Source organism: Apteryx mantelli, chromosome 3, assembly GCF_036417845.1.
Source record: "Apteryx mantelli isolate bAptMan1 chromosome 3, bAptMan1.hap1, whole genome shotgun sequence".
Taxonomy (NCBI): Eukaryota; Metazoa; Chordata; class Aves; order Apterygiformes; family Apterygidae; genus Apteryx; species Apteryx mantelli.
In genome coordinates, this window is record NC_089980.1 from 20689103 (window position 1) to 20716439 (window position 27337).

The 27337-nt window shown below is 40.6% G+C and overlaps 1 protein-coding gene across 3 annotated transcripts; it reads left to right on the forward strand.

The window, feature by feature from the left end:
- The first annotated feature begins 1150 nt into the window (after positions 1-1150).
- Positions 1151-27161, forward strand: NPHP1 (nephrocystin 1). 3 transcript variants are annotated; one of them, XM_067292878.1, is made up of 20 exons: positions 1151-1219; positions 1294-1358; positions 4508-4568; positions 5010-5146; positions 6091-6295; positions 6625-6726; positions 7623-7714; positions 8152-8194; positions 8721-8805; positions 9596-9690; positions 10426-10554; positions 12755-12829; positions 13935-14045; positions 16532-16614; positions 18412-18488; positions 19582-19681; positions 20314-20426; positions 22787-22860; positions 23861-23905; positions 26730-27161. In XM_067292878.1, the coding sequence occupies exons 1-20, from the start codon at positions 1151-1153 to the stop codon at positions 27006-27008; spliced, it is 2040 nt and encodes a 679-aa protein (XP_067148979.1). In that variant the 3' UTR covers positions 27009-27161. The 3 variants fall into 3 exon arrangements, with proteins under 3 accessions (XP_067148979.1, XP_067148980.1, XP_067148981.1); XM_067292879.1 differs by having other exon boundaries at positions 26799-27161; XM_067292880.1 differs by lacking the exon at positions 13935-14045.
- The last annotated feature ends 176 nt before the right edge of the window (positions 27162-27337 follow it).

A 27337-nucleotide genomic window follows, 5' to 3' on the forward strand; every position in this document is an offset into this window, starting at 1 on the left:
AGTGAAAGTATAGCCTAAGGATATTCATAATGAGGGATAAATCTCATTATGAAAATACGCAAATGAAAAAAGCCCATGGGAACAATTAAGTGATGATACACCAGCATGCAATGGTAGGATGAACTAGTATATTAAATTAATGATGGTTGTGCTTTGGACATTGAATTTCAGGGAACATAAGGTACTGGATTATATATCCTATCATGTAGTCATTGCAAAGACTACACTGGTTCTTTAGGCTTACTATTTTATATCACAGCCACTTCCAGCAAATGGACATCATGACCTAAAATTCTTGATGGTTTTCCCTTGGACTTGTGCCTCATACTGCAGATAGCAGTAGTTTGTTCCTTTTGCGCTTCCAAGAGTATTTCCTTGAGTCTGAGAGAAGGTGGTGCTCCTGGTTTGTGTCAGAGTATTATTGCAAGTTGTGCAGACTGCTGATCTTAAAGTTCATAATCTAAGTTGAATTATACCCCTGCCTTTTCTCCAGGTTTGTGGATTTGTTTTTTTTTGTTTAGTTGGTTGCTTTTTTTTAGCTTTGGTGTGTTTGCATAGCGGAGGTCTAACTCTTGTGGCTTGGGCACACCTATTTCTGATGTGGTGTAATGTACTGCGCTTGCCTTAAGAGAGAATTTTGAGGATTTAATTTAACAACTCCCATTGGCATACTAGTACCCCCCCCCAAAAAAAAATTTTTTTGAAAAAAAAAACAAAAAAAACAAAACCAAACAACCCTGTTCTGTGCCCTTTAATGTCATGAAATGTTGATTTGTAACTGAATAAAGTAGTCTGTGGATAGAAACAGGTTTTGGTCCTTTTAAAGTTGCATTGATATAAATGCCTGGGTGTGCTTTACCAAATGGAGCTGAGATCCTGTGCTGAACAGAGATGCCGTTCACCGGAGCGTATGGCTCAAGCCACGTGTGCTCAGTTCAGATTGTACCTATTTTAGCAATGGCGTGCTGGTACTTTTTTTAGCGGTGACCCTGGAGAGGGCCTCGCCGAGGTCCCCCGGGGCCTACAACTCCCAGCATGCCTGTCGCCCAGCGTGGCCTCCTCTCGGGTAGGAGCGCGCAGGCGCGCAGAGCGCGTCGCCCCCGGGCGTGACGCCATCTCCTCGCGCCGCGGCGCTCGTTGCCTAGCGACCATGGCGGGGCGGCGGGCCCGGGGCCCGCTGCAGCGGGTGCAGTGGCGGAGCCGGGAGCTGCAGGAGCAGGTACGGCGGGGCGGCGGCGCCGGGCGGGAAGGCGGGCTGCGGCGGCGGCTGACGGCGGCTGCGCTGTGTTGCAGGTGGCGGCGCTGCGGGCGGAGAGCGCGGCCCTGGCCCCCGGGCAGCAGAAGGCCCTGTCGCAGAGGTGAGGCGGCGCCCCGGGCCCGGGAGGTCCCTGCCCTCCGGGGCTGCGGACGCCCCGGCGACCCGGCATCGCTCCCCTGTTCCCGTGGGGAACACAACGGACACAGCCCGTGCGGGAGGGGGTGGAGGCTGTGTCCCGTCCTCAGACTTTTGCTCCACTTTTAACCCGTGTGAATTCAGTTATTAGAGCTGTCAGCCCAAATCCCGCTTGTCAGGGCCTTCGAGGGCTTTCATTGCTCTGCCCTCTCCCTTCTGCGCTTGCTGGGTGTGGCCCCCACCCACGCCAGCATCCCGAGGAGAAGAGCCGAGCTGGCTGCCTCCCACTGCCTCTGCTTTGATGCCCACGTAAACCTGTCTCTAAACACCATGTTGGGAAGAGGCTTTGGTGCTAGTTTATTTTTTTGCCCATAAAAGAGTCCCCAGTTCCTAACTCTGACTCGATGGTGCATGGGTTCATGTAATCAGGCATCTTGCTCTCTGTGTCTGTAGGCAGGTGTGCATGCTGTTCAGCTGCCCCATGTCTGTGCTGTAAAAAATCATCTGCTTATTTATATGTGGCACAGCTGGGAGCTGGTTTTTGTGCAGAGTGTGAGCCTGGCTCAGTTGTTCCTGTGGATTCATAGTGATGTATTTCTGCAGTCCTGAGTAGACAGATCATGCTTACATCAGTACGACATGAAATGACTGTAAAGCCAAATATGTCCCTGAACGTTTGCAGGATCAGATACTTAATGACCTAGCCACTGCTCCTGTGTTGACTATGAGAATACACATAACAGTCCTACCTACATGACTGTGGTATATTTTGCATCTTACAGAACCCATCCATTTGGTCTCTTGCATTTTAGCAAGAGAAGACAAGGAATGGATTTTTAAACAGTAGATGCTACCCTGGCAGTTGAAGGCTAGTCCTTGGCCCATCAGCTACTAGGCATCAATTTTCTGTGTTGCTGCAATATAGACATGACCTAGAGGGGTGCGACATGAACCTACCCCAGTGTCTGTTGAGGTTGGGCCCCTCTGAATAACAAAGCCCTTTAATGTGTCAAGTAGTATGGGTAGCTGTAAGAAGTTCACCTAGGAACCATTCTTTATTTATTTAGATGTGTGTAAATGAGCAGATTACACTAGCAAGTTTCGTTTTCACTTTTAAAAAGAGTATTCAGTGATGTCACCATGATGCTGTACTGTCACTTTTTAGAGCTGAATTCTGCATATATGGAGAAAGCAACTTGTGCTGCTAGGCGCTACCTACTGCTCTACCCTAATGCTGCTTAGAGCTCGGCAAAGCCTTCAGTTGTGCACACGTTAGCCATTTTTTTGCTTTCTCATAACCGTGCTCTTGAAAAACAAATTAAACATTCTACATCAGCATGGCATTACTGGAAATTGCTCAAGCGGGCAGCTGAAGATCTGAGATCAGCCCCCTGGAAAGGAATGGGCTGGAAAAAGCACGTGATGATCAATTTCTTCCATATTCCCTGGGAAGGAAAAAAAAATATCTTGTAATCGTTAACTGGAGAACTTATCACTACAGGCACATTTTAAATCCACCGTGTTTTAGTACTGCTAAACAAATATTTCTGGCAGGTCTATAAAGTGCAAAATTAAAAAAAACTTAGAGGAGGAAGCATGGTAATGTCCGTTTCCAAGTAAAGCCAGTGTGGTTGCTAATAGGGTTGCTAGCCTTGCCACATTGTATAGCCCAGCCTTATGCAGATGATTTTGACCAGTTAAGTGAGGGGGAAAAAAAGCACAGAGCTGTAGCAGCGTGTTGCAGGTGTGTTTAGGGAAAGAGAAGCTTAAGTTAAGTGCAAGTTTTATGTGCACTGCACACTTTTGGTGGGATTTGTTTGTTTTCCTCCCTTCTATGAAGCTGTAGTTTGTTGAAGTTTCTCCAGCAAAAGAACTGGTCAACCTGGCTGGCATTGTGTGGCGTGAAAGGCAAGCGGAGCACAGGCCTCTGGTCTCTTTCGGAAAGGATTTTTTAGTTTTGTTTTGCTTTTAAAATCTGTAGTCTTTTCTGCTGTGTCAGTTGGTGTTGGGTTTAACAAGAGGAGTCACCAGAATCTGTTGGTAGGCTTCTATTTACCTAGTGTTACCGAAACTGTGGATCATTTCAGAAAAACACAGCTCCCACCCTGAGGAACTGCAATCTACTGTGCTACTCCTGCGTTAACCCCAGCACCTTTCCTTAGAGTCGGTGCTGGACAAGTGCAACCATAATGGGCTAGGTCAGCAGTCGGCCTAGTACAGAGTTTGGTGTGTGACAGCATATGCCTGTGAAATAATGTATGTACAGGTAAGTGTGTAGGCAAACATCATAGAGGTACAGCATACAGGTAAATACCTCCTGAATGTTCTCCCTGTGTCTCATCGTCTCAGGTGTGGCCTCAGTCATGCCACTGCACTCAGACATCCTGGTTGTGTTTAGTATCTGTTGATTTATCTTTTTCTATGAATTTGTCTAATCCTTTCATGAAGTCACATTCTTAGTAGTGCCTCCTGGCAAGGAGTTGCAGGGTTTAACTACATCTTATGGAAAGAACCACCTCCTGGTTGTTTTGAGTCTAGCCCCTGTAGATTAACTCCATGTCCTCTCATCCTTATGTTGGAAGAAGAAGCCGACAACAGTTCCCCATCTGCCTTCTCCATTTTTCTCATAGTTGTACAGATCTCTGTCCTGCCCTTTCTCACTCATCTTTTTTTCAGGCTGAAGCAACACGCTAGCTGCTTTCCAGTCCTCAGAGGTAGAAGTAGTTTTAAGTGAGCATTTGCACATTACGGATAATAAACAGTTTAGCTATTTCATCTTTCAGTTCCTCAAGGATTCTTGTGTGGTTGTCTGATTGTCACCAAAAAATTTTGAGGGCCAGATGACAATTTCATTTTGTTTCTCTGTTCTACATCTTTTACTGATGCTTCAATTTTAAATAGTTTTGTTAATATACCTCTTGTAAAGGAGCACTAAATTCTTGGCTTATGAGCTGCCATTTGGGCAAGTATTGGTACTTGTAAAGCTGTATGTGCGCACAGTTGTGTGAAGGTCCAGGTATCTAAATCTACAAATTTCAGTGATTATGCATGATTTGGGTTACGTGTTTATCAGAGATAAGAAAGCACAGTCTATCTGTCTTGCTTTCAATACAGATGTATGCAGCTGAAGAAATCTGTAGAGGAGAATACAAATGTACTTCAGAATTTGAAAAAGGTAAGTATGTAGAGAAATATGTTAGTGGTTTTTCTCAAAATGCATCACACTGAATGTTCAGAGAACACCAATGTCCTTAGATTTTAGGTGCCTCAGGACAAGAGCAATGCCTAGCACTGTATAACCCCTGATTGTGGACTCTGAGAAACATTTAATACAAATATTACATAAAAGCATATTTTTTATGCTTCATTATGTGCAAATTCTGGGCTTAAAATGTTTATCAACCAGATGCGTTATACTGGGAGTGGAGAATGCAGATTTGAAATTTAACGTGAAATTTCACGTCGGCAGAGTAAGAGGGCAAGACAGGTGTCACTGAACAGGGGATGACAGCAGCCCAGGAGGGTAAAACCTGTTGAGACATGTCTGGAAAAGTAACTTTTGGGGGGAATTTTAGCTTTGATTCTTTAAGCAATTTATTATATTCTTCTTTCTCAGGCTGATGAGCCTGCACCTATAGGGAATTATAATCAGAGGAAAGAAGAAGAAGAGAAACTATTGCAAAAACTCTCTCAGCAGCTGCAGAAACTTGCTCTGATCTTGGATCAGGATAATGTGACTATGAGTTACACTGTGTAAGTAGCTTAAATAATTATAATCTGCACTTTCATAGAATTGTACATGCAGGGCTGGAAAGGACCCTGAAATGTTGTTAGTACATCTCCTTTGTTATCTTAACGTGTAGTTAAAAAATGATGGACAAGATGTTTTCTGTGTGTGGCCATGCAAGATGTGTGTATACTTACTGGTGCACTAACACCAGGCACTGCCTGCTTTGAGAGAAATTAAGCTAAGGTCCTCCCACATACTAAAGTAAGGCCTAATGCTTGTCTGTTTCTTGTGGAAAACTTTCTCCTCTTGATGCGTTTCTCTTTTTTTATTTGGTGTTACCCATATTTTCTCATAGCTGGATGGCAGAGAGAACTTTGCAGGATGAAAAACATAGAAGCACCAGCAGCGCGATGAGAGGTGCTACACCTGAAATATGTGCCACAAAAGTGAGCTTTCACTAAGATCTTTGGAGGCCAGAGCCATTTTGCCACTGAGGAGAAAGATGAAGAGAAAGAGTAGTAGGGTTATAAAAGCAAGATATGCAAAATGAGACCTTCTCAAAAGACTGGGGGAGACAGAATAGAGTATTCCATAAATAACAGTGCATGTGACTGTTCAAGAGCAAAAGTGCTGAAGAGCTGGTTCATGTGGGGCTTGCTTTACTGGTGCAGTCAAGAATGACTTGCTGGATGTTTCTAAGGATGGTGGTTAATGACTGGAAAAAAAAAATGTGGCCGTTGAGAGGAGTGAATGCACTGTGGTGTCAACCTTTAGGGATGAAACACCTTTGGGATTTTGGAGTTTCTTCAGATTGGCCTGGAGAGTAAAATGCAGGCATGAAAATTCTATATCTGGATAATAAACTTGTGGAGAAGCCTGTATTGCAAGCTTTTTAGAGAAATTTTGAGAAGTTCTGTAAAAATAAAAATTGTAATAATTTGATGTATTTTTTTTTTATTTTGGGTAGGGATGAGGGGCATCAGAAGGATGCTCAAACAGAAGATGAAGATGAAGAGGATGATGGTGATGAAGATGAAGAAAGTAGTGAGGAGGAAGACAGTGATGAAGCAGATGATGAAGATGAAGATAAATTGTTGGATGATCCAGATGTTAAAGAATGTATTGCAGTGGGAAACTTCAACGCACAGCAAGAAGGGGACCTCACATTTAAAGTAAATATGTCTATAAAAGTCTCTTTCACTGTTCTGTTACTGCAGATAATCCTGTACTAAGCAGTAACTATAATTAAATCCTATGCTTCTGGGATTCAGCCATTTGCTTGCAGAATTTGGGGAGAAATGGCTTTTCCCAGTATACAGTTGGCCTAGTGGAGTCCAGTGTCCTTTTGCCATCTTCTGTAGTGGCAGAATTTGTAGTGGTAGTCTCTGATCCCTGTTATGGGAAGAATTTGAATAGCAATCACATCTGGGACCTTTTTGAAATACTTGGGTTTAAACCTATTGGTTGTGTTTTGTCTCTCTCTCTCCTTCGGATGGTGAAGAAAGGTGAAGTCCTGCTTATACATGACAAGAAGGCCGATGGCTGGTGGGTAGCCGAAAATTCAAAAGGGGAGAGAGGCCTCGTTCCTAAAACCTATCTTGCGGTTAGTGTGCTGTCACCTTATTCCATTAGAGAATAATCTCTGTTATCTTATATATATGTTATGATCAATTTTATATAGCTGTTTTATCAATAATGCTTACATGGTTACACAATGCTATTTTGCCAGTTATTTTCAAATAACACCATGTATGTATGTGTATGGAGGTAGTTAGCAAAAACAAGTATTTTTGTGCCTTGGGAGAATGTGACGTGATTTTTGATGTGACGTGGTTTTTGCAGAGAAGCTTCTTAAATATGAAAATGATAATCTTTGTCACTAAAGGTCAACTCTGAAGGCCTCAGCCTGCTATGGAATAACTCATACTTTTCATGACTCATGTGAAATGTGAAATTCGTATGGAAGGCAGAGTATTTTGTAATTTAACACAAAACAGCCTTTTCAAAAATAATTTTGAAGTTCTGTAACTTTTTATTATTGAGAGCAGCTTACACACATTAGTGTGTGTACCGTGCATGTACATCCAGTATGCAGTTGTGGCAAACATTTACATGTGGGCACACAGTTTGGATCGATTGAGTCCTGCTAGTCTGACCGTTACATCATGGGACAGAGTGTTTCAGAATGTAACTAAAGACTGGGTTGGGTAGCTGACTTTGTACTTCATGATGCTGATGCATTTTTCTCTTTAAAGAATGTGCCTTGTAAATGCATTCTCCTGTTCAACATGCCCTTGCAAGAATACTCTGGTCCCTTACTGTAGCTGCGGAACTAAGGGGTCTGTTCTACAGTTACAGTGCTCGGGAGTGATAGGTCATTGCAGACAGGAAAAACTCCTCTTCTAAACTATGAAGGCATGCTATGGTGGGAGAATGCTTTTTTTTAAAACAGAACTGTGACAAAAGCAAACACCTTCCGTTTCTGAATCTGAATTGCAGGTCTATAATAAAGATGAAGAAAGCCAAGAGGAAAGTGAAGAGCAGATAGAGGTGGTAGATGAAACAGCAGATGGAACCAAAATTAAAAAAAGGTAAATGTAGTGATGCAAAAGCAAATGTGTGTATAATTACTCTCCCTGTCTCCTTAAATATGGCAGTACATTACTTACAGTTAGAATACCTCACCAGTGTATTTGGTTCTTTGTGTTTTCAGTGAAGCTTGGATTTTTCTCTATTCTATCAATTTCAATTTGGAGACAATTTCCTAGATTTTGGGGAAAATTTTGTTTTGGCTTGCTTTTTTGTCTCGTATAATAAAAGAATGACTGGGTTATGTATTGGGTCGTGTTACAGCTCATGAGCCACTCTACTATTTAGTATTGGTAGCTGGAAATATTCATTAATAACCGTATCTATCTGAGATACTAAGCTTCTGGTATTTGAAGACAAACACATGGATTCCATTTAAAAATTTTTGTCCGCATGGGGGTGATGCATTTATAAAAGAATAATATTATTTCTTTTCCAGGACAGATTCTCACTGGAGTGCTGTAAGAAAAGCTGTCACAGAGGTAGGTATATTTCTTATATAGTAACTTAAGTTACCATAATATTAATTATTATGCAGAGTAAGCTTGGTATTTTACTAAATGCTTTATCTTATAGTACAGATGAGTGTTTTTAATGAGCATTTCTAGCTTGTTTTCTCTAGCAAGAAAAGTTAAGGTTCTCTAATGCTTTAGAAATAGGCTGCAGCCCAGCCTGTGTGTCTCAATGAAGACACAAATGAGATGTCTTCTGTTGTTTTGCCATAGTAGTGCTTCACCAGTTCTTGTTTCAAGGGTGTGGTTTTGTTCTGTAACTGGCTGCTATGGTGCTTCTCTGAAATGGAAGTGGGATTTAGCAAAGTGGGAATCTGCCTAGGGTCATGCAGAAAACAAAATAAAAGATGTTTCTGGGAATGGGCTAAACTAGCTTCAAATTAGAAGACCTAACTGATGCCCCAGGCCTTTCATATTGGCTGCCTGAGAGCTGTAAATTGGAATAGAATTAGCTATTTAATAGCAGGAATGCCAATATCAAAATTTCTTTGAGCAGAATGACACGGTAGAGATATTGGCAACCATGGGAGCCGTTCCTGCAGGATTCCGCCTATCCACACTTTTCCAGCTCTTAGAAGAAGGTAAGATTTTTCTCTTAATAATCGCAGTGCAGGATTCTTAAGCATCTGTGGTGAGTTTCTTTTGCCATTACTTTTGGTTAAGTAATCTGAAAACACTTCCCCTCCCCGCCCCCTCCAATTCAGTCTTTATTTATCTGGGTGAGATCCTGGCCACACAAAGACAATAACAAATTTCTTAGTGACTTCCAGGATTTTCCTCTTTGGAGGAGACTTCCTATTGACACTGCAGAAATAGATTTTTTTTTTTTTTTAAATATATATATATATATATATATATATATATATATATATTATATATATTATATATATATATATATAGTTTTCCTCCCTTCTTTTCTGGAGCTCTTTGAAGTCTCTTCACAGAATTTATTGCACATCTCATGTCTTTTTTCTATTAATTTAAAACTGTCTCAAAAATAGCTCTTTTTCTTGATTTATTTATTTATTTTTATTACTGTGCTTCTGGAATGAAACACTGCAGAAAGCGTACAGACTGTTTTGCACGTTCTAAAGGGCAGTTTTAGAAGATGCCTCCAAAGTTCTGTTTGGATCAGTCAAATATTCTAATGGACTTTAGCTACATTTGAATTGTGGGCATTGTTCATTTTGTGACAGTAAAATTTATAGAAATTTTAAGAATTTTTAAAGTTCCTTTTGTTGTGAGAAGTATGTTGGGATAGATAAAATGTTGTCTGTTCCTTTGTGACAAAATTTAAAAATCGAATCCCTTCAGGATGAAGGAATTGGGGAGGGAGTGCAAATAACAGAATAAAATGTTGTTTTCTTGTAGGTAATCAGTTTCGAGCAAGTTACTTTATACAGCCTGAACTTACTCCCTCCCAACTGGCTTTCAAAGACTTGGTGTGGAACTCTGAAAAAGATACTGTGAGTATTACTAGTGAGAGAGCTATGATATTGTTGTGTTAAGAGGGAAATAACAGAATCTCTAAGTGTGAATTACTAGCAACCTAAAAAAACCATGTCGTGTTAGTGGGTAGATATTGCTGTGAAACAGATGCTAGACTTCTTTGATGTCAGTATAGACTCCTTAAGCAGTAGATGTTATCATACTCTACTAATAGGCAAAAAATCAAGAGAAGTTGTCATGTTGAGTCTTACGTAAGAGTTTCATCTTGAGCTTCTGGATTTCTTTCCTGTCTGGGGTGAAACAGATCTGCATGGCTGACAAGTCTGAGTTCCTAAAGCCTGAACTTCTGTAAGTCACTGTGAAATCACTCATTTCATTTGACTGCTTTCATTCTGACCCATGATTGCATCTTATTTTGCACCATTGTTAAACTATTTACAAAATAATTCTGGAAAAACAACAGCTCAGAAATTGTAATTGCCAATAAGTCCTGAAATACTTAGGGAAGAAACTCATGACAATATTCCCTTCCGTTCTTATCTGCTGCACTAAAGATATTTAGTAATGTCCTTAGAGGAGAGCTGAAGAAGACTTATGAAGAAATTTTGCTGCTAGTGCTTCACCAGTGGGTAGAAGAATCCAGTCTAGTGAACCGTACACTTAATCTTCTTAATAAACAAACACAAAAATGATACTACATACAGGAAGAGCCTGTATGAAAGATTTAATCCTTCTTGTTGTCTGTATTTCAGATCCATCGAAGAGCAACTCGAGTATCCATGATTGTAACTTTATGGAGCTGTAAAATGATTCCTCTCCCAGGAGTCAGCATACAGGTTCTCAGTAGACATGTTCGACTTTGTCTATTTGATGGCAATCGGGTAAGTTGCTTGGCTATCAAAAAAAGTCTTGCTCAGGTGTAATGCTTTAGGATCTTTCAGGAGTTCCTTAGGAACTGTAGTCTCAATAAAAGTGAAAGATCCCTAAGTTCCTTAGCTGCTTTTGAAAATACTATGAATGTGCTGATAACCCAATCTAGTCAGTAAGGCTGTGGTGTTTTTCAGCTCATTTCTTGGAGTGTAATAATTTAAACTTTCTTCTTTTTTTAAGAAACATAATGTTCACGTATTGTTCATAACTATGTAAAATCCAAACAGCTTTTTTGAAAATGTGTGGCATATGGTAAAGAAATTAACAATATAAATTAATGATATTTGTGTAAATCATTGGAGACGCACACACCTCAATAGATGTAAATTTAGAAAAAATTAATTTCTTTAAATTCAGAAAGATAGAACTTTGAATTTTTGTTGATATTTTTAACTGTTAGGGGTTGCTGAATCTGGTAGCCTAATGGAGGGTAGGCTGCCACAGCTCCATGCCCCCCAAGTTGGTGAATAGCAAGGCCGAGCATGTATGTCCAATAGGCACCCACACAAACACTTGTATACACATATATATACACACAGGCCAGCCACAAAGATCAGCACAGACAGAAACACTCAGCTCATACACAAACACGATTAGCACTAGCAACCTGCTCCTGTCTCTGGCTGATCAAGATAAAGGTCTGTTAGTGGGAATTATATAGACATATGCAGTGTGGATCCCTCCAGTAGGCTGGGCTTAGACACACAGTCTATCCTGTAGCTTGCCTCTGGATCCCCAGTATCCCCAGTAGCTGGTACCTGGATGTATGAGCCCCCAAGGCCTGCAGTCCCACTCCAGCTGCTGGTACAGATCTCTTCACCCATGCACATGAACACATGTGCATCCCAGCCAGGCACACTGTGGGTAGCTGGCCCCTGAATCCTTCCTTCCCCCAGTTGCCTTCTTCAGAGACACACACATGTGGGTCTCAGTTGACCCTCATGCCCCACAGTCTCTCCAGCAGTTGTCCTAAACCCTCTGGTCCCTCTAGTAGCCAACTCTCCTGTGGACTCCGACATCTCTAGAGACGCACACGTGTGCACACCTGGCTCTCAAGGCCCACTCACTGGCTAGTCTGGCTTGATATTTGTTTGTGATCATGTCACCGACCTTTGGTAACAATCACACAAACACACATATCCTCACTCGCTCTGGTTGCTGGCACTCCAGACACACAGGACTCTGTGACTCATGGTCTGACTCCAGTTGCTGGCACTTAGGCCTTCATACACACACATGCACACAGAATAGAGAGTCCCCCACCCAGGAAAATAATTAGAAATGGAGTTTAATGAGAGGACAGGACAGACTACTGATCAGGCTCAGGGTATGGCCAGACAACGTACTGACCAGTACCTGTTTACAGGCAACTGGCCCCTTTTATCATCTTCTCTGTCTATTTTCCCACCCTTGTTCCTCCCTGAACCACCTGATCCCTCTCTTTTCCCACCTTTGGTTACTCCCATAAAGATTCCGTAGTAAGTCTTGTGCAATCCCCAAATGCTCTTCCCCTGCATGCCACAATGTGTCCCTTACCCTTAGGCCCCTTAACCTCTTCTGGTCTGCGAGGTGATCAGGGGAGCCTTTCCCATTGACTCACTATGGTGCGTGTCACACCCAGCCCATAGGACTGATGGTTCTTCTGTGACTGCCCCAGCAGGCTCCATTTCTCTGAGTGTGTAATTGGGGTTCCCGGGCCTGCCATTGTGCCTCTGTGTTTGTAGAGAAGAGCCTGGGAGTAGCTGGGTCAGAGTATTATTCAGATTTCCTCCCTGCTATTGTTCCTCTGTGCTCCTTTGTGTGCGTGCGGAGATGAGCTTTTTATCGTGTAACCTACCACTAACAATCTGGCAGTTTAGCTGTTCTGTTCCATTGAATGCTCCTGGGGGAAAAGAGACTATATTACTGGACTTTATGAAGCAGGAATCCTTGGAAAGTACTCTGCTGGTGATTCTGTGCGTGGCTTCAGAGAATACTTTCTCTGTAGTCCTTTAAATTGAAACTATCTGATGAAATTGAAGAGCAAGTGTAATTTTATCTTTGTTGCATGCAGATGGTTGGATTAATCTTGGATAATACTGCATTTTCTTAAAGCTGCATAGCTTTCTAGGAAAACTTGTCTTAGTAGTCTTCCCTGCTCTCATGTTTTAGGTGCTCAGTAACATTCATACAGTGAGAGCTACATGGCAACCTAAAAATCCCCAAACATGGACCTTTTCTCCAAGGGTAGGTATCTAGCTCAGGAAATGACATAGCCAGTAACTATCTATTTACAGGTTCTTTTTGCAGATATCTATTACTTCCTGCATTCTTGCTGAAATAAAATGTATTACAAGGAATTCTCAGTGGGTTAATACTGTACCTGAGCATTTGGCTTTCAATAGCTAATTGTCTTTCCGTGACTACGCTGTCTTAGCCTCTGAGTAACTGTGGAGAGCAGATGCAAAAAACCCAATGCATGGTGCTGTTTGCTTGTCCCTAAAACAGGACCTTTCTTGACTTGATTAATGCAGTAGTTGTTTCTCTCCTGAGTCAAGGGATTCTGGGGGAAGAAACTGCTGACATACCTACAACTGGTCAGCTCTAGATCTCAAGCCTGTTAATCAAGGGGCTAAACACTGTTGTTTTTCCCAGAACCGAAATGAACATCTAGAAGAGAAAACACTTGCTGAAGTATGTGAATTCAGACTAACTGAAATAACACTTAGGATAACTGAAGTGCTAGTGCCTTCCTTGGCCTGTAGCCATGACGCCTTGAACAATGGTTGAACAGACTTTTTTTCCAAACAAACACTTTGGAGAAAAGGAGTAGGTAGAAGAAAAAGCAGCAGGAGGACTTGATGATCCAGCAGACAGCACTGGTTAAGTATGAATTGATATTAGGCCCACACTAGATGGTGTTCATGGAGAAGGGAAGAGACTGGCAATTTCACATGAGCTTTTGCTTTGATTTCATAAATAAAGCATGCACTCCTTCCTACAGCTAGGTGTTGTGTAAGGTCACAGTCACACCTGTAAGAGTTATCATGTTTTACCCCAGTTGTAGCTGTGTTTTTGGAGGGAATTAAATGCTTTCTGACATCTAAAGTTCTTTGATGGCTTGTCACCGCCAACAACAAAAATAGTACTTTGCTAGCATAGCTATGCTGCTTGGCAAGATAAAGAATGAGGGGAGCAGGGGGTTCAACTGAAATTGGTTCTATACTCATCACTTTTTTATATATCATGGAATCGGCTCTAAGATCTGATGTGAATGTCTAATGTCTTCAGTGGCCTTTAAAAATCAGAATTTTTTAAATATGTGCATTCACTTTTTTCCCTCCTGTATTAGGTAACAGGCATTCTACCCAGTTTGCTGGATGGTGACTGTTTTGTCAGGTCCAGTTCTTCATCTTCAGACATTGGCATATTATTTGAACTTGGCATCACTTATATTCGCAATGTAAGTGTGTAAAGCTGCAGAATAAATCATTGCAAGTACATGTTTATAAAGTGAATCTGCTGTCCTAAATTCTACCTTAAGCTGCAGCATCTCAATACTGAACTGTGAGATCCAAATGGAAGTGTAACTGAATGTAGCTTACTACAAGATTGTCTTTGTTTTGGCTTTTGGGAAAGAGAGGAGAGATGTTGGTTTCTGAAGAGTTTAAGTTCTAGTCAATGTCGGGAAATCAAAAGATTTTCTGATTAGTGGGCATGCATGTATTTTTACTTACATCGACGTAATTTCTGTTAGTCTGTCAAAGATCTCATGTAGTGTGATCACAAAGGACCAATTTTCTCATCGTTCCCTCATTGCTTTTTCTGTTTCTTTGTTCCAACTGAATGGCTTACAATGTGATTCATTTCAGACTGCTCTGCTATATAGTTTGGAAACTAAAATTCGAACTGTTTAAATAGTATGGACATTGGTTTCTAGCTGCAGTTGATACAGATATATCCTTCTATCCATCTAGGGTCTGCTTCTGAAAAGTACAATGGTTAGTGATTTGATGGATAGTGAAGTACCTTTTCCTGTAAGAATTAATATACTGGATAGAGGATATATGCAAGAGCATAAGAAATATTAATATCTGGAGGAGAAGCTGTCTTTTTAGTGGCTGACCTTTCAGAACAGATCGCTCTTCTGAAACATCTCAACTATTTCATTTACAAGACTGACTGGAGTGTTCTTGCAGTCTGTTTCCGAGCACTCAAGTTTTCATTATTGTCCTCATCTTCCTCAGGTAAACCTTGCCAGTCAAGTCAATCATGGGTGAAGGATGGAAAATGGGGTAATGAGGTTAGCAAGCAGGGTATTAAATGGTGGGCAGTGGAATTCTGAAAAGACAGAAGTTGCAAATAAGGGAGTATTGATATATTATCTCTTTTCATTCATACCTGTAGTTAAGGATGAGGAATAGAAGTTGATGTGTAGAGAGCCAGTGGCAATACTGAGAAGCTTAGAGCTCAAGAGCAGTGCAGGCAGGCAGGGCTTCTAGTCACCACAGAAGGCTTCCCTCCTGCCTCTGGTCTACAGGGGTGGTGGCATAGCTCAGTGGGGAGTTCCAGTCCCTTGTCCTTGTCCCCTTTCTGACCACTGCTCTCTGGGTGGGAGGCAGAGTGCAGAGCTTAACAGCACAAGGAGAGAGAGAGAAAGCTCTAAATGACTTTGGAAGGTAAGGTCTAATTTCAGCCAAACGAGATAAAATGTTAGAGGTTTCAAAGATGCAGAGGTCACACTTGAAAATCAGTGGCTGGGCAGAGGGGAAGCTTCAATGAAGGTTTAGTAATGGTTTGTTCTTTGATCTGCTACATGTTCTGATCTGCCTGCCTGCTTGGAACCAGCTGTAACTTCTGCTCTTGTCTGCCTTCTGGGTAGGGGGTATGGGAAGGAGCTGGGGTTACTGTGGGGTAGTTAATGAGCTTTGGGGAAATGGAAGGAAAGGGGAGCACACAAACCAGGCATAGAGAGAACCTGAAGGTGCAAGAGTGCAGTGCTGGTCACAATGTGGAATAGAGACATGCTGATAGTGTGGTGGAGGTGTGGGATTGTTGCAGAGGGGGATAAATCAAATGTAAATCTGTAGGAAACAGGGCTGTTTAAGTCCTGCTGATGAACAACATGTCAATAACTGATGATTCACAGAGACCTAATGGGGCATAATGGTCCTTCTCTGCTAATCTGAGTAGTCACAATTATGTAAAGTTGTCTCCTCTGTTTACAGAATGAGGTCAAATGAAGGCTGGAGGGTGTACACATTCCTAGCTGTTAGTAGTGCTTCTGGGTCTTAATCTCTCTGCTTGGTCCAGCAGGTTGCCTTAAAAAGAACTGAACAATCTTTACCCCCGCTTTATATGTATTGAAGCTGGGGTCCTGAAAGGTGAAGTGGCAACTCTCAGGGTCATGCAGCAGACCTGTTATAGAGGCTGGAGATGGAGTTGATCCTGTGTACCAGCCCATCCATTTCCCAGGCACTGTCTCTCTGGTACTGTGAGTAAAGCTCTCTGATGTGCAGGGTCACTGACTGGGAAACTGTTAGCCCTGGAATCAAATGGTTAACTCATTTGTTTTTTATGTTTGTTTGTTTGTTTTCCTTCCTTTCTCTCTTTAGAACATCATTGCAGGTTTGGGGAGTTCACCTTTATATATGTGGATTTCTTTATTTTCAGGAGCTTGATATACTTATGATTATCTTAAGTGTGTACTTCATGTCTTTATAAATCCCGGTCTCTTAAATATATTTATTAAGGATCAACTTCAGCATAACTGTTTGGTAAAATATCTTCAGATGCCTGCGAATGTGACATTGTCAGTGTTTGCTTACCGTGAATCTGGGTCTTACCATTTTAAGGGAAATTCTTTATGGGATATTCTAAATAGTTATTTGTGGTTCAGTCATTCATTCCAGTTTAGCTGCTTGAGTTAGTTGCTCTTTTATTTTCTAGTCAACAGGTGAAAGAGGAGAGTTAAGCTGTGGCTGGGCATTCCTGAAGCTTTTTACTTCTGATGGAGTGCCTGTTCCTTCCAAGTAAGTTGGTTTTGATTTTTTCCCCTCTTGCTCGCCCTCATTCCACGCCTCTCTCTATATATTGCTTTCTTGCTTATTTTTAATATAAATACTTGTTAGCCTAGGAGTAAAGTTCATATTTCAAATTTTGCCCATTGATATGGGCAGGTATAATAATCCAGTCTAATATGCAGGTTGTGCTGAATCTCCCAGTGAGAATGCTGGTTCTTCAACTGTTACCAAAAGGCCCCAGACAAGAAAGAGGCTCAAAGGGGGGGAGTGGGGGAACTGTTACCAGCTCGGACAAGGAGGAGTCTCAACAGGAGCCTCAGACAAACATACCCAAGGACACAGGTGCAGCTGGGACTGATACATCCTGAGAAAGTACAGATAAACCAGCAGAAGCCAGTTGGAGCCCAGATTAGGACCAAGACAGCTTTTCTCAAACAAGGAAGTAAGCCAAGTTGAGACCATGTACGGAAAAGTAGAGCAAAGTTCATGGCAAGATGCTGAGTGACACCTCTTCTGACACCACTAGGGACCACCAGAGACCGATTTCGGTGACACTTCCACACACAATGCATGTTCAAACAAACTAAGTTTGTGTGGGGAAAAGTGCTCCCTGGAACCAACATTCAGGTCTGAAATGCTGCAAGTTAATATTTGTTTAAAAATAGTCCTCAATAGAATTTTAAAGCTATGGAAATGTCTGAGTTAGTAGGAAGTTCTTAAGAACTTTGTTTATATAAAATCAAAACATTAAGTAAAGCTGAAGATGAGTGTCCTTTTTAATTCTGCTCTTTCTTTTTATCTACCTGACCTATGTGTGTGTGATTTCTGTAGGTTTCTTTTGCCATTCAGAGAATGGTAAATAAAGGAGAGATGCAATATTTAATATAGGAGATGCTGTTTGCACTGATGATGTGAACTTAATTTGCCCCCTTCTTTTCTATCCATAGGGTACGATATAGCTTTTATTTAGATCATTTCAGTGTTTTCCATTGAACTTGTTTAATCTCTGCACATGGCTTTTAAATATTCTCCACTCTTCTTTGCAGCAGGGATACTCTTACTGCTATTCAATCTCTGTACTAAGGCTGCTAGCTGACCCCACCTTACTGTCTTGCTCTCTAGATTATCTCTGCAATCAATACAAAGAGATAAAGACCACCAGGAAGACTGTAATGAAAACTGTGCTGTCCAACTAACCACGCTAGAGCGTGGTTTTGTTTTTTAACTATATGCCCTTATAGTTCCACAGACAGTTCTTCCAAACTGGAAGAAGAAAACTAGATTAGACCTTCATTTCACAGTACATCAACCACTGGAATAGCTGCACCATCTCTAATCTGCTCTTTTATCTAGGTGTGAAATATATGAAATTAACATTAAAAATATTCCACTCTTCAAGACAAATTAATATTAAAAATGCTCCATACTTCCAAACTAAGATTGGCTAGCTTTCTCACCTTGTAAAATACATTTCAGTGTCTAAAAGTTCCATCCTTAAGTGTGCAGTAACCATTAGTTCCTAGGACTTAAACTAGGCAAAAAGGTTGTGCTTGTAACATTAGCATCTCTTGTCCACCTGCTTTTCCAGAATGGTATGAATATAAAGTTAATTTCAGATTTATCATTTGAATTTTGGTTACTTAGTAATTGGGCTTAGTCAGTTCATATAAAATATTAGTAATAACCACAAGCAACTTGTCTGTTTTCCTTATTTGAGATAGCAGGTTGGTTTCTTTCTCAGAGAACAGCGTGGTGCATTTCTCACACATATTTTTTTAGTTTAATTATGCTGCTCTTCTTTCACAGGACGTATGAGCTGCTACTAAATGGTGGTACTCCCTATGAGAGAGGTGTTGAGGTTGACCCATCAATATCAAGACGAGGTGTGGTTTCTCCTAAACATTTCATAAATGAAGTGATACAACAAATGTTTTACCTATTTTACAGCATGCAATACTCAGCTGGGGCTCTCATTAGCAGGTCTTTACTACAGCCTGGTTTTGTGTTATGTGTTGCCATTTTGTCAGTTTGCCTAGGAGATAACTGATTGTTAGGGCTGGTGGGTGTCAGAACTGTCTGTCAGTGCCAATATTTCTGTAATTTCTGGTGTTTGTAGGTTGAGGATTACTTCTGATACATGTGTTCAATTCTTTCTTTAATCACACTTAACAATTCTTGCCTATTGGATGATGGTGCAAGGTTTAGCAATAACATTGGTCTATAGAGTTCCCAAGCCAGACCAGCTTGTTTCTATCCCTGTTGTACAGCGCCTGGCATGATGGGGGACAGACATAACAGGTTATGGGCTATGCTGTGAACTGTAGCAGGGAACTGAGCTACATGGAAAGAGCTCGCCAAAAAGTGAGAAGGAGCTTGCCTGAAGAAGTGATGATTGCAGCATGGAGTCTGAAAAAGCAAGCAGGAAGGGACTCCTTAGCTCTGCATTGCTGCTCAAGCCCCATATCATCAACTGAGTGGATGTGTATTTTCCACATGTGCATAAAAATGCTACAGAGCTTTTGCACTAGTTCTTCCCTGTTGGGTTGAATGAAACTTTGCTAAGAGTTCTTTCAGATGATAGATCATTTGTGTTACTACACAGGAGGTGCCATGGCTTTTCTCTGGAAGCTGTAATAACATCCATTTGCCAGTGACACATGTTGCAGCAAGTTATAGAGGTCCTTTGCCTTTCAGATAAAGACACCTACCTCCACTTTACTCCATGTATATTATAATGAATCCACTCTTTCCAGAGAGAGGTAATAGCTTATGTTAGACCAAATGTTGATATAACTGGAAAATGCAGAAAAGTTTTCAGGCGCTCTATTCCTCTTTCAGGTCTTTAGCCCATCCTTAAACCAATAATATAGTTTCAGCAAAACATTTCTTACCAAATGTAAGTGTCCATTCTTGTTATATAATTCTTAATGTTCTTTCAAAATGACTGATTTTATGCTTTGCTGTTTATTTCTCAAGCAAGTGGTAGTGTTTTTCATCAAATTATAACATTCAAAAAGCAACCTGCACTTCTTGTGAAACTGAGGTCATTAAGCATGCAGTCGAAAGACATCCTGAAGTAAGTATTTGTTTATGCTGCAACAAAATGAAAAAGTACTTCAGATAATTTAGAATGGTCCCAGAGATCCCTGGAACACTGGCTATGGATGACTCTGAGGTTTTTGTCACCTTCACGTTGTACTCAAGATCTGTTTGAGGCTTAGAGCTATTTTGTTGGGGGGGAAAAAAGCCCCCAAGAGTGAAGGAGAAAGCTTTAAAGAAAAGGGGAGGGGAAGGGAGAAAAGGTGGAAAACTGCAGCAGCAGAAGTCTGGCCCAGGCTCTGGAAATCAGGAAAATGCTTTCAGTGCTTTCATGTTAAGTTTGTGTGTATGTGTTTAAATGAAACCTTCAGAGAATTATTATAAACCTCAGAACTTAAATGGAAGTGGGCATATATAGCTCTGTAAGTGAATTTACAGTTTACAAATTGATCCTGATCTGTTACAATCTTTTTGTGTTCCCTAAAACTTAATATTATAGCTGTATCTATGTATATCTTCAAAAGTTGTGATAGATTCGTGAAGATGCCAGTATGAGCTAATACAGGTATCTTCATAAATCTGTTGTTACTCAAGTTTTGGAGAACAATGTTTTGCAGGAACAGTTTTGAATAAAAATCTCAACTTCATATCCTTCTTTTCCCCCAATAGTTTGCTACCAGAAACATTAATTGGTAGTATGTGCTACATCCATCTCTTGATATTTTATCGACAAATACTTGGTGATGCACTCCTGAAAGACAGAATAAGCATGCAAAGTGCTGGTAAGAATTACTGTTGTGGAGAAGAACTTCAGCATGGAGAACATGTCGACTTCAGTGGGAGAAAGATCAGGTTTTTAAAGAGAATTATTCTCTCCAAAGTTTCCCCTTCATAAAATTAGACAGGGGCCTGCAGGGGAAACTCTCACTGATATGGGGTACTCTTAGAGTTGTGTCCCCTAGTAGTGCTGGCATTGAGGTCTGACCATCTCACATGGTTAGGTAGTCACACTCTCTGCATAGAGGGTCTCGGTATTATAACTTTCAGTCTGCAGGTGGGGACAAAATGAAACCTTTGTCCCTGTTGATAAAAGAAAACAACCTCTCACTGTGGCTACCATCAGTGTGTTTGCATTTCAAACTAGTAATATTTTAACTTGCATCTAATGAGTTGCTCTGTTTGACTTCAGTTCCCACAGCAGAATGCAAAAACTGCAAGAATAGTTTTGTTTGCTGTGAAGTATGAATGAAGTGTTTTCAATGAAACTTGCATCAACCCCCCCCCCCCCACTCCTATGTGGATAGATAAGGGATTATTTGGAAATGTTTCCTTTTCACTACCCATACAATGAGAGATTAGACATTCACAAAGGCTTACTCATTCATTTCTAGCGTATGTTTGTTCTTGTGAGTTGTGGAAGAGATCAGGCAAACTTTTCTGTCATTAGGGCCAACTCCTGATTTTTTTCAATGGAACAGGAAGAGGCAGGAGAGGTGGAATAGCTCTGATTTAGAACTCTGCATCTTTTTCCTTCCACCTTTTTCTTTCAATAAAAGTATAATAGTTTATATTCTTCTCTATTTTAAAATCATATTTGAAATAGAGCAAATTTACATTTCTTAACTGTCCCATGGGTGAATTATATCAATACTGCGAAGCAATTCTTTCATGTGTTTTCTCTTCTGTCTTGTCTCCAGACTGAATTATGTATCAACTATTCCCGAGGCAAAAAAATTTACATATGCACATGCTAACTTTTTAAACCTACAATCTCTAGCAGTATTCAGGTATCAAAATTATAGGTTCATCTTTCAAAGGTACTCAGAAGTTAACTCCCATCCTGATTTTAACGAACTTTAATATACATCCTGAGCGCTCAGTGTCTGAAACATCAGACCCTTTAATAAATAAATGTTTTATTTAATAAACTAATCACAGAGAAACTGAAAATGCTTAGTTTTTAAAAGGTTGGTTGAGAACCACCATGCTTACTTTATTTGATCATTATAATGCAGGCTAATAAATAAAGATGATGACCTCTGGAGTTATGTTGCATCCATTTTGATTCGGTCTTGATTTGAAATGGTGGAAGCTTTATCCCAGGACTTCAGAAGTTGTTCCAATAGCTCACTGTCATCGCTATTTTCTACTTTTTTTCTGATGTAACGAAAGATTGCTCCTGTTATTTAAAAGTCAACTAAAACTTTGGAGATAGGCAATTTAAAGTCACTGTTATATTCTGCAGAAAGCAGTTGGTTCTGGCTTACTTCCTTGAAATGTTTTGTTATTAGTAAATATGTATTGTTTACTTTTGATCAACATGAAGAAACAAGTGTACCTTAAATAGTTAAAATCACAAGAGAAAGAAAGCATTTTGACCAAAGTTCCTCTATATGTCACCTGTAGTACTATTATAATCTTATCCACAGTCTCATTGACTTAAATATGACAGTCCCCCACAGCCACTGAGGTTTAAGCATGCATTCCTGTGTCTTGCTTTGTAACAGAGCACCTTGCTGATTCCTGCCACTCACAGGGAGACAGGTCTGCCCTTCCTGATTTTGATACAGCCTGCTGCTTAAGCTGAAATGGGACCCATCTATGACCCTATGGATAGTCTGGAGGGCATGCAGGAGACCTACACAGTTTGTTGATGTGCCCATTTGGTAAATTTATCATGCCAGTTGTTATCTGGTTATCATAAAATCACACACAACACAAGCCAGATTAAGGTAAAATGGAAGAGTGTTTATTCATAACATCCAAAACAGGCAGCACAATGTCAGATGTTTATAAAAAAGACAGGTGCAGAAATGAGGGGGAAAAAGATCATAAACTACCCTTAGATTAAATCAGTGAGGTCTTTTGCTCACCGGCGTCTCCTCATAAACTGGCAATGAGCTTCTGTGTGCATCTTCTCTCTCAGGTTGTAGCTATTAGACAGTTTGCCACAGAAAGCTCTCATTAGAGAATGCAGCTCTTAGAGAGCTCTTCTACCTTCCCTGTTGCTGTGGAGTATTGTTATAGCTAATTTTCCCTCTGAAGTCTTCTAGGGAGGCGGTGACTAGGGAGAGCTAGTCTTCTGTCTTGAAATGCATTCTTTTTCTTCCTCATCCTTGAATGTGCTTGTTTTGTGTTTCAGATTTAATCTGTAATCCTATTTTAGCAACTTTCCCCCAAATCATGGATCAACCAGACCTGATGGATGCACTTCGGGTATGTTGTCTACATAAGGTTCAATACATCCGACACATCAGGGCTTCAAGGTAGCTTGCAAAATTTGAGCTTTTTTATCCTGTGAAGAGAGAGATGGAAAAGCCACACAGAGGAAAAGTTATGTATTGAAATATGTGCAGATCTCTTGTGCCTTAGCACCTTCAAAATCACAACAGAATGTGTGAATACATTTAGAAGGGATGCAAAGACATGAATTAGTTACCTTGAGCACTGCTAGCCATGTAACTGCAGCAACACGTTGCTCAGGTAGATTAGCTGTCTGAGTGTTTGTCCAGCCTCTAAGACAGTACTGCATTCATGACAGGTAAGAGCTGACTTAACTTCTGACTGGCAGTTGCAGAACAGTGCTCACCGTATTTACACTGCAGTCCCTTTCAGGTGTCAGTACTAGACAACAGCAGCTGAGTTATTTCTGCTTAAAGGACACTGCTGTTAAAACTTGTCAATATTTGGAGTTAGGCTGTATTTTTTTCTCTAAAAGTATTTCATCAAGGTAGTTTATCTGTCATGCATGAAACCACATGTTGTTTGATAACACTTAGTTATTTCCTATTCTTTTTGGATAGCAATCAAACAAAGGTTTTAAAGTTCTACACAGGTTTTGATGATTTGCATTTGTTTTTTTCCACGTTGCATTGCATTCAGAAGGTTGGATGATTTAAAAAATAATACGTGCTTATAGGGTAGAGAAAGTCAACCAGGGTTATGATTGATTGTTCTAAATAGCAGATCCCCTTCATTTCATTTATATGGCTCTGATAGTTGAAAATTCTTGCATCTGTAAAATCAGGTGAAATGGCTGTTTGCTTAAATCACCTAAAATGACACAAGGGAGGAATGAGGAATGCAAGGAAAATGGGACTGCAACAGCAGCTTATACTGTTATGGGACTGCAGTAAGAGAGGTTTTTGCAGCTAAGAATGGAACTTCTCTAAATCTCCACAGTCTGTCTGATGTAACATTTTACATTGCATTTTAGAGCGCTTGGGTGGATAAAGAAAGAACTTTGAAGAGATCCGAGAAGGTAATGTATTACAGGTGGTTCTTTGACATATGTTAGATCTAATTCAAACTAGAAGCTCTCTGTCAGTGTTATTGCTAGTTAACTATCCCTCTCACCATAGATATATTTAGTAAATATAGATATGCTAAATGCAGTTCTTCACATTTCTTACCCATATTTATAATAGCAAGCTAAAAAAGAAGGAAAATGAAATTAACTTATAACTTTTTGTCTCAGTGTTTATATATGTTTGTTAATGGGGAAGCTATGATAGGTCCATATCCAAAACATGGCTCTGTTTCATGATGCGCTTCCAAGAGTTGGCTGGTGAAAGCTTTCCACTCGTACAAAAGGACCTATGCATGCCCACAAAACAATCTTTCCTCCTCCCACGTCTGAGCCCCAGTTCCCCCACATTCTGGTGGGAGAAAGGCTCCCAAATTTTGTAATCTCCCTACTGCAAACAGTTGTCCCATTTTGGCAGGTAGGTAGCTGCAGAAGAACTGAATTGGCCATGTCACCAGGGTTACCTGTATCTTGTCCTATCTCCTATCTGCTGAACAAAGAGAAGCCATACATATGAGAAAGGCATTGGCTGTTGATCCTAGACATTTCACTTCTTGGGAGCAAGAGAAGAATATTTCATTCATTGTGCGTGCTAGTGAATAGATACACAAGGAGAGTTCTCCATTTATGCAAAAATATGAAACAAAAAGCCCTTGCCTCAGAACAGCTTTTTCAAAACCATTCATCTGAAATGAAAGCTGATCTGCTCAAAGAATTAGTAGCTCCTCAGGATCCCGGAACCATCCAGTTTTACCTGATTTGTGATGTGCCACTCCCATGACAGGATTGCTGCCTGGCATGACAGCTAGTTCTTTTTCCTCCTTGCCTACTTATATGACGCACAGCTGCTAAATCACCTGCTGAGACATGAACCATTCATCCTCCCAGGGGTAGGAAAGAGATGTCAATGTCAGTCTCATTACTCACGCTTCTGGAACATTTCTAGAAGAGTCTCAGTGGACAATGAGTTTTCCAGGAGGTAGCGCTTTGTGTGTGTCCTTCTTGCATGGAAGAGAGTTTTCTAGTGTGTTTGGAAAACAAGGCATGCAAATTGTGTTTGTTTAAAGTAAATCAGTCAAGGATGTTTCAGTGTTTATTACTTGTCGGCTGATTCTTAGTCTCTAGGTTTTACAAACTGGTCATTACCTGGGAGGGTATCGTTCTCCCCAGATACTGAATGACCTGTCAAAATGTGAAATAACATTACTTACAGCGTGGCCTTATTTCCTGCTAAGAGCCATGCTGCTGTGAGAAGCCTGGGATTGTTGCAACTCTCTGCCTAGGGCAGTAGAGAAGCAAGTGGAGTTTGAGCTTCCAAGGCAGGGAGCATGTGTGCGCTTGCCCTGGGACCCCTGCAAACACAGTCTCAACAACTTGTGCATGCAGAGGATATGGGAAGAAGCCCATGTACACTAATATTTGATGAAGAAATATACATACACCCTGAGCAAAGGGCTCTCAGTAACCATTGTACAGATTGCTATTTTATGGTAACATTGGCAACACAAGCCACTTAATGCAAAGCAGCTAAAAAGTGCAAAGATCTCCTTTAGATTTGCAAAGGCTTGAACAAAAATAAATTTGAAAGCAGGGAAGTTTTGAGGTGAATTTGATGCATCAGAGGCCTCAGGTTTTCCATAGTAATAAATCTTCCTCCAACAAAATTATTTCCAGAACAAAAATATAACTAGGGAGGAATGAGGGAACTGTCATTAAGACTACTCTCATTAATCCTAAAATATTAAATATTTAAACATTAATAAAAGAAGAAAAGGGCATTCACACTTACTTTTTCTCTACCATTCCAACATTCCAGTGTGCTGTTTCCTCCATTCACCCAGCCTAAATTAAGAGTCTTTTACAAGGGGCTTATTTGGATTAAGATAGGTTTAGTCAAATGATTGCTTTGTAAAAGATAACTGGCACTGTAGGGTGTGAAAACATCAAGGCTGACCATTTGTGGTGCACCTAAGCCAAGCTTAAGTACAGTTCAGAAACAATTTCTCTTAGTGTAGCTGAGTTATGTCATTAGGTAACCAGAGAGGATATTAAATGTTGTGTCTTGGAGTTTAATGGGGTATTGAAGCAGAAGGATGTTACAGGTAGTTAGCCCCTGTGGGCCAAGGAGGAGTCTGGTAGTTAAGACCTCTTGAACATAGACAGATCATCATGATGGAGAGAGAGGAGGGCTATAGAAGGTTGCAAAGCTGAGATTTCTCTTAAGTCAAAATTTTTAATATCAGACTACACAGCAATGCTGCCTTGGGCAAATTTCAGTGAGAGATTATATCTGAAAATCAGGTATGAGGATGGCGAGGGGAACTTTTGCATACTGTGAAGCTTGTGTTCCGTTTGGGTGGTTTATTCAGAGGTGCAATGTGGTTCCCTGGAGAAACTCCCCATGTGTGAAAGCCTTTGTGACTGACAAGGTAAGCGGCGTTAAGTTTCCTCTTGAGCAGATGTGGCATCTGAAGATTTGGCTGTATATCGCTCTTTGGTGTTTGGAAAAGTGGATTGGAGGGTAGATTTGTTAATCTGCAGGCTTTATATAGTTCCAGGGGTGAGTTTCAGGCTTGTCTGGGCTAACTGACATTTGTTTAGCAAGGCTGAATCTCCCATTGCTATCCTGAGAATTGAGGGTTAGCTGAATGCTTTTTTGGATTTTGGTGGGTTTGTTTGTTTGTTTGTTTGTTTTTTACTGTGTACATACGAATCTCTGCAGAAGTGCTTGAAAGCACTGCATATTTGCACTATTTTTAAATATTTTTCTTCTTCACAGAGAGACCAAGAATTTCTGAAGTCCCTGTTTGTCCTGGTGTACCATGACTCTGTCTTTCCTCTCCTCCAGTCCACTTTCCTCCCCAGTCACAAGTGGGCTGAAGAAGAGTCTGAAGCGTCTCGCTGGAAGGTGATTGCTGACTTCTTGAAAAAGAGCCGGGAGAATGATGGTGCGCTTCAGTCTTTGCTGGCATCAGAAAACACTCACAAAGCCTTTGATATCTCAGAGTTGACTTATGATTTTTTAGGAGAAACTAGAAAAAACAATCCTGTAGTATGAATGGATTACAGAAGAACAATACAGGGTATAAAAGAATCAAATAATAATATAAATGAATTTTTAACGCAGAGAAACTGTGCCTGTGTAAAACAGATTTTGTAAGGTTTTTTAATGTACTATCTGCATTGTAATAAATATTTTAACATATGTTAACACTAACGTTTAGAGAGAGTCTAAAAATATTTTATCACTTTAGGTAATGGAAACTATATTTTAAATTTTCCACTTGGAAGTGTTAGACAAGGCTATGGTTGTCAGTTACTACACGTGCCTGGTGTAGCCAAGTTGGGTGTTGCAGTGCACCTAAGCTGAACTAATGCTAAGGCAGC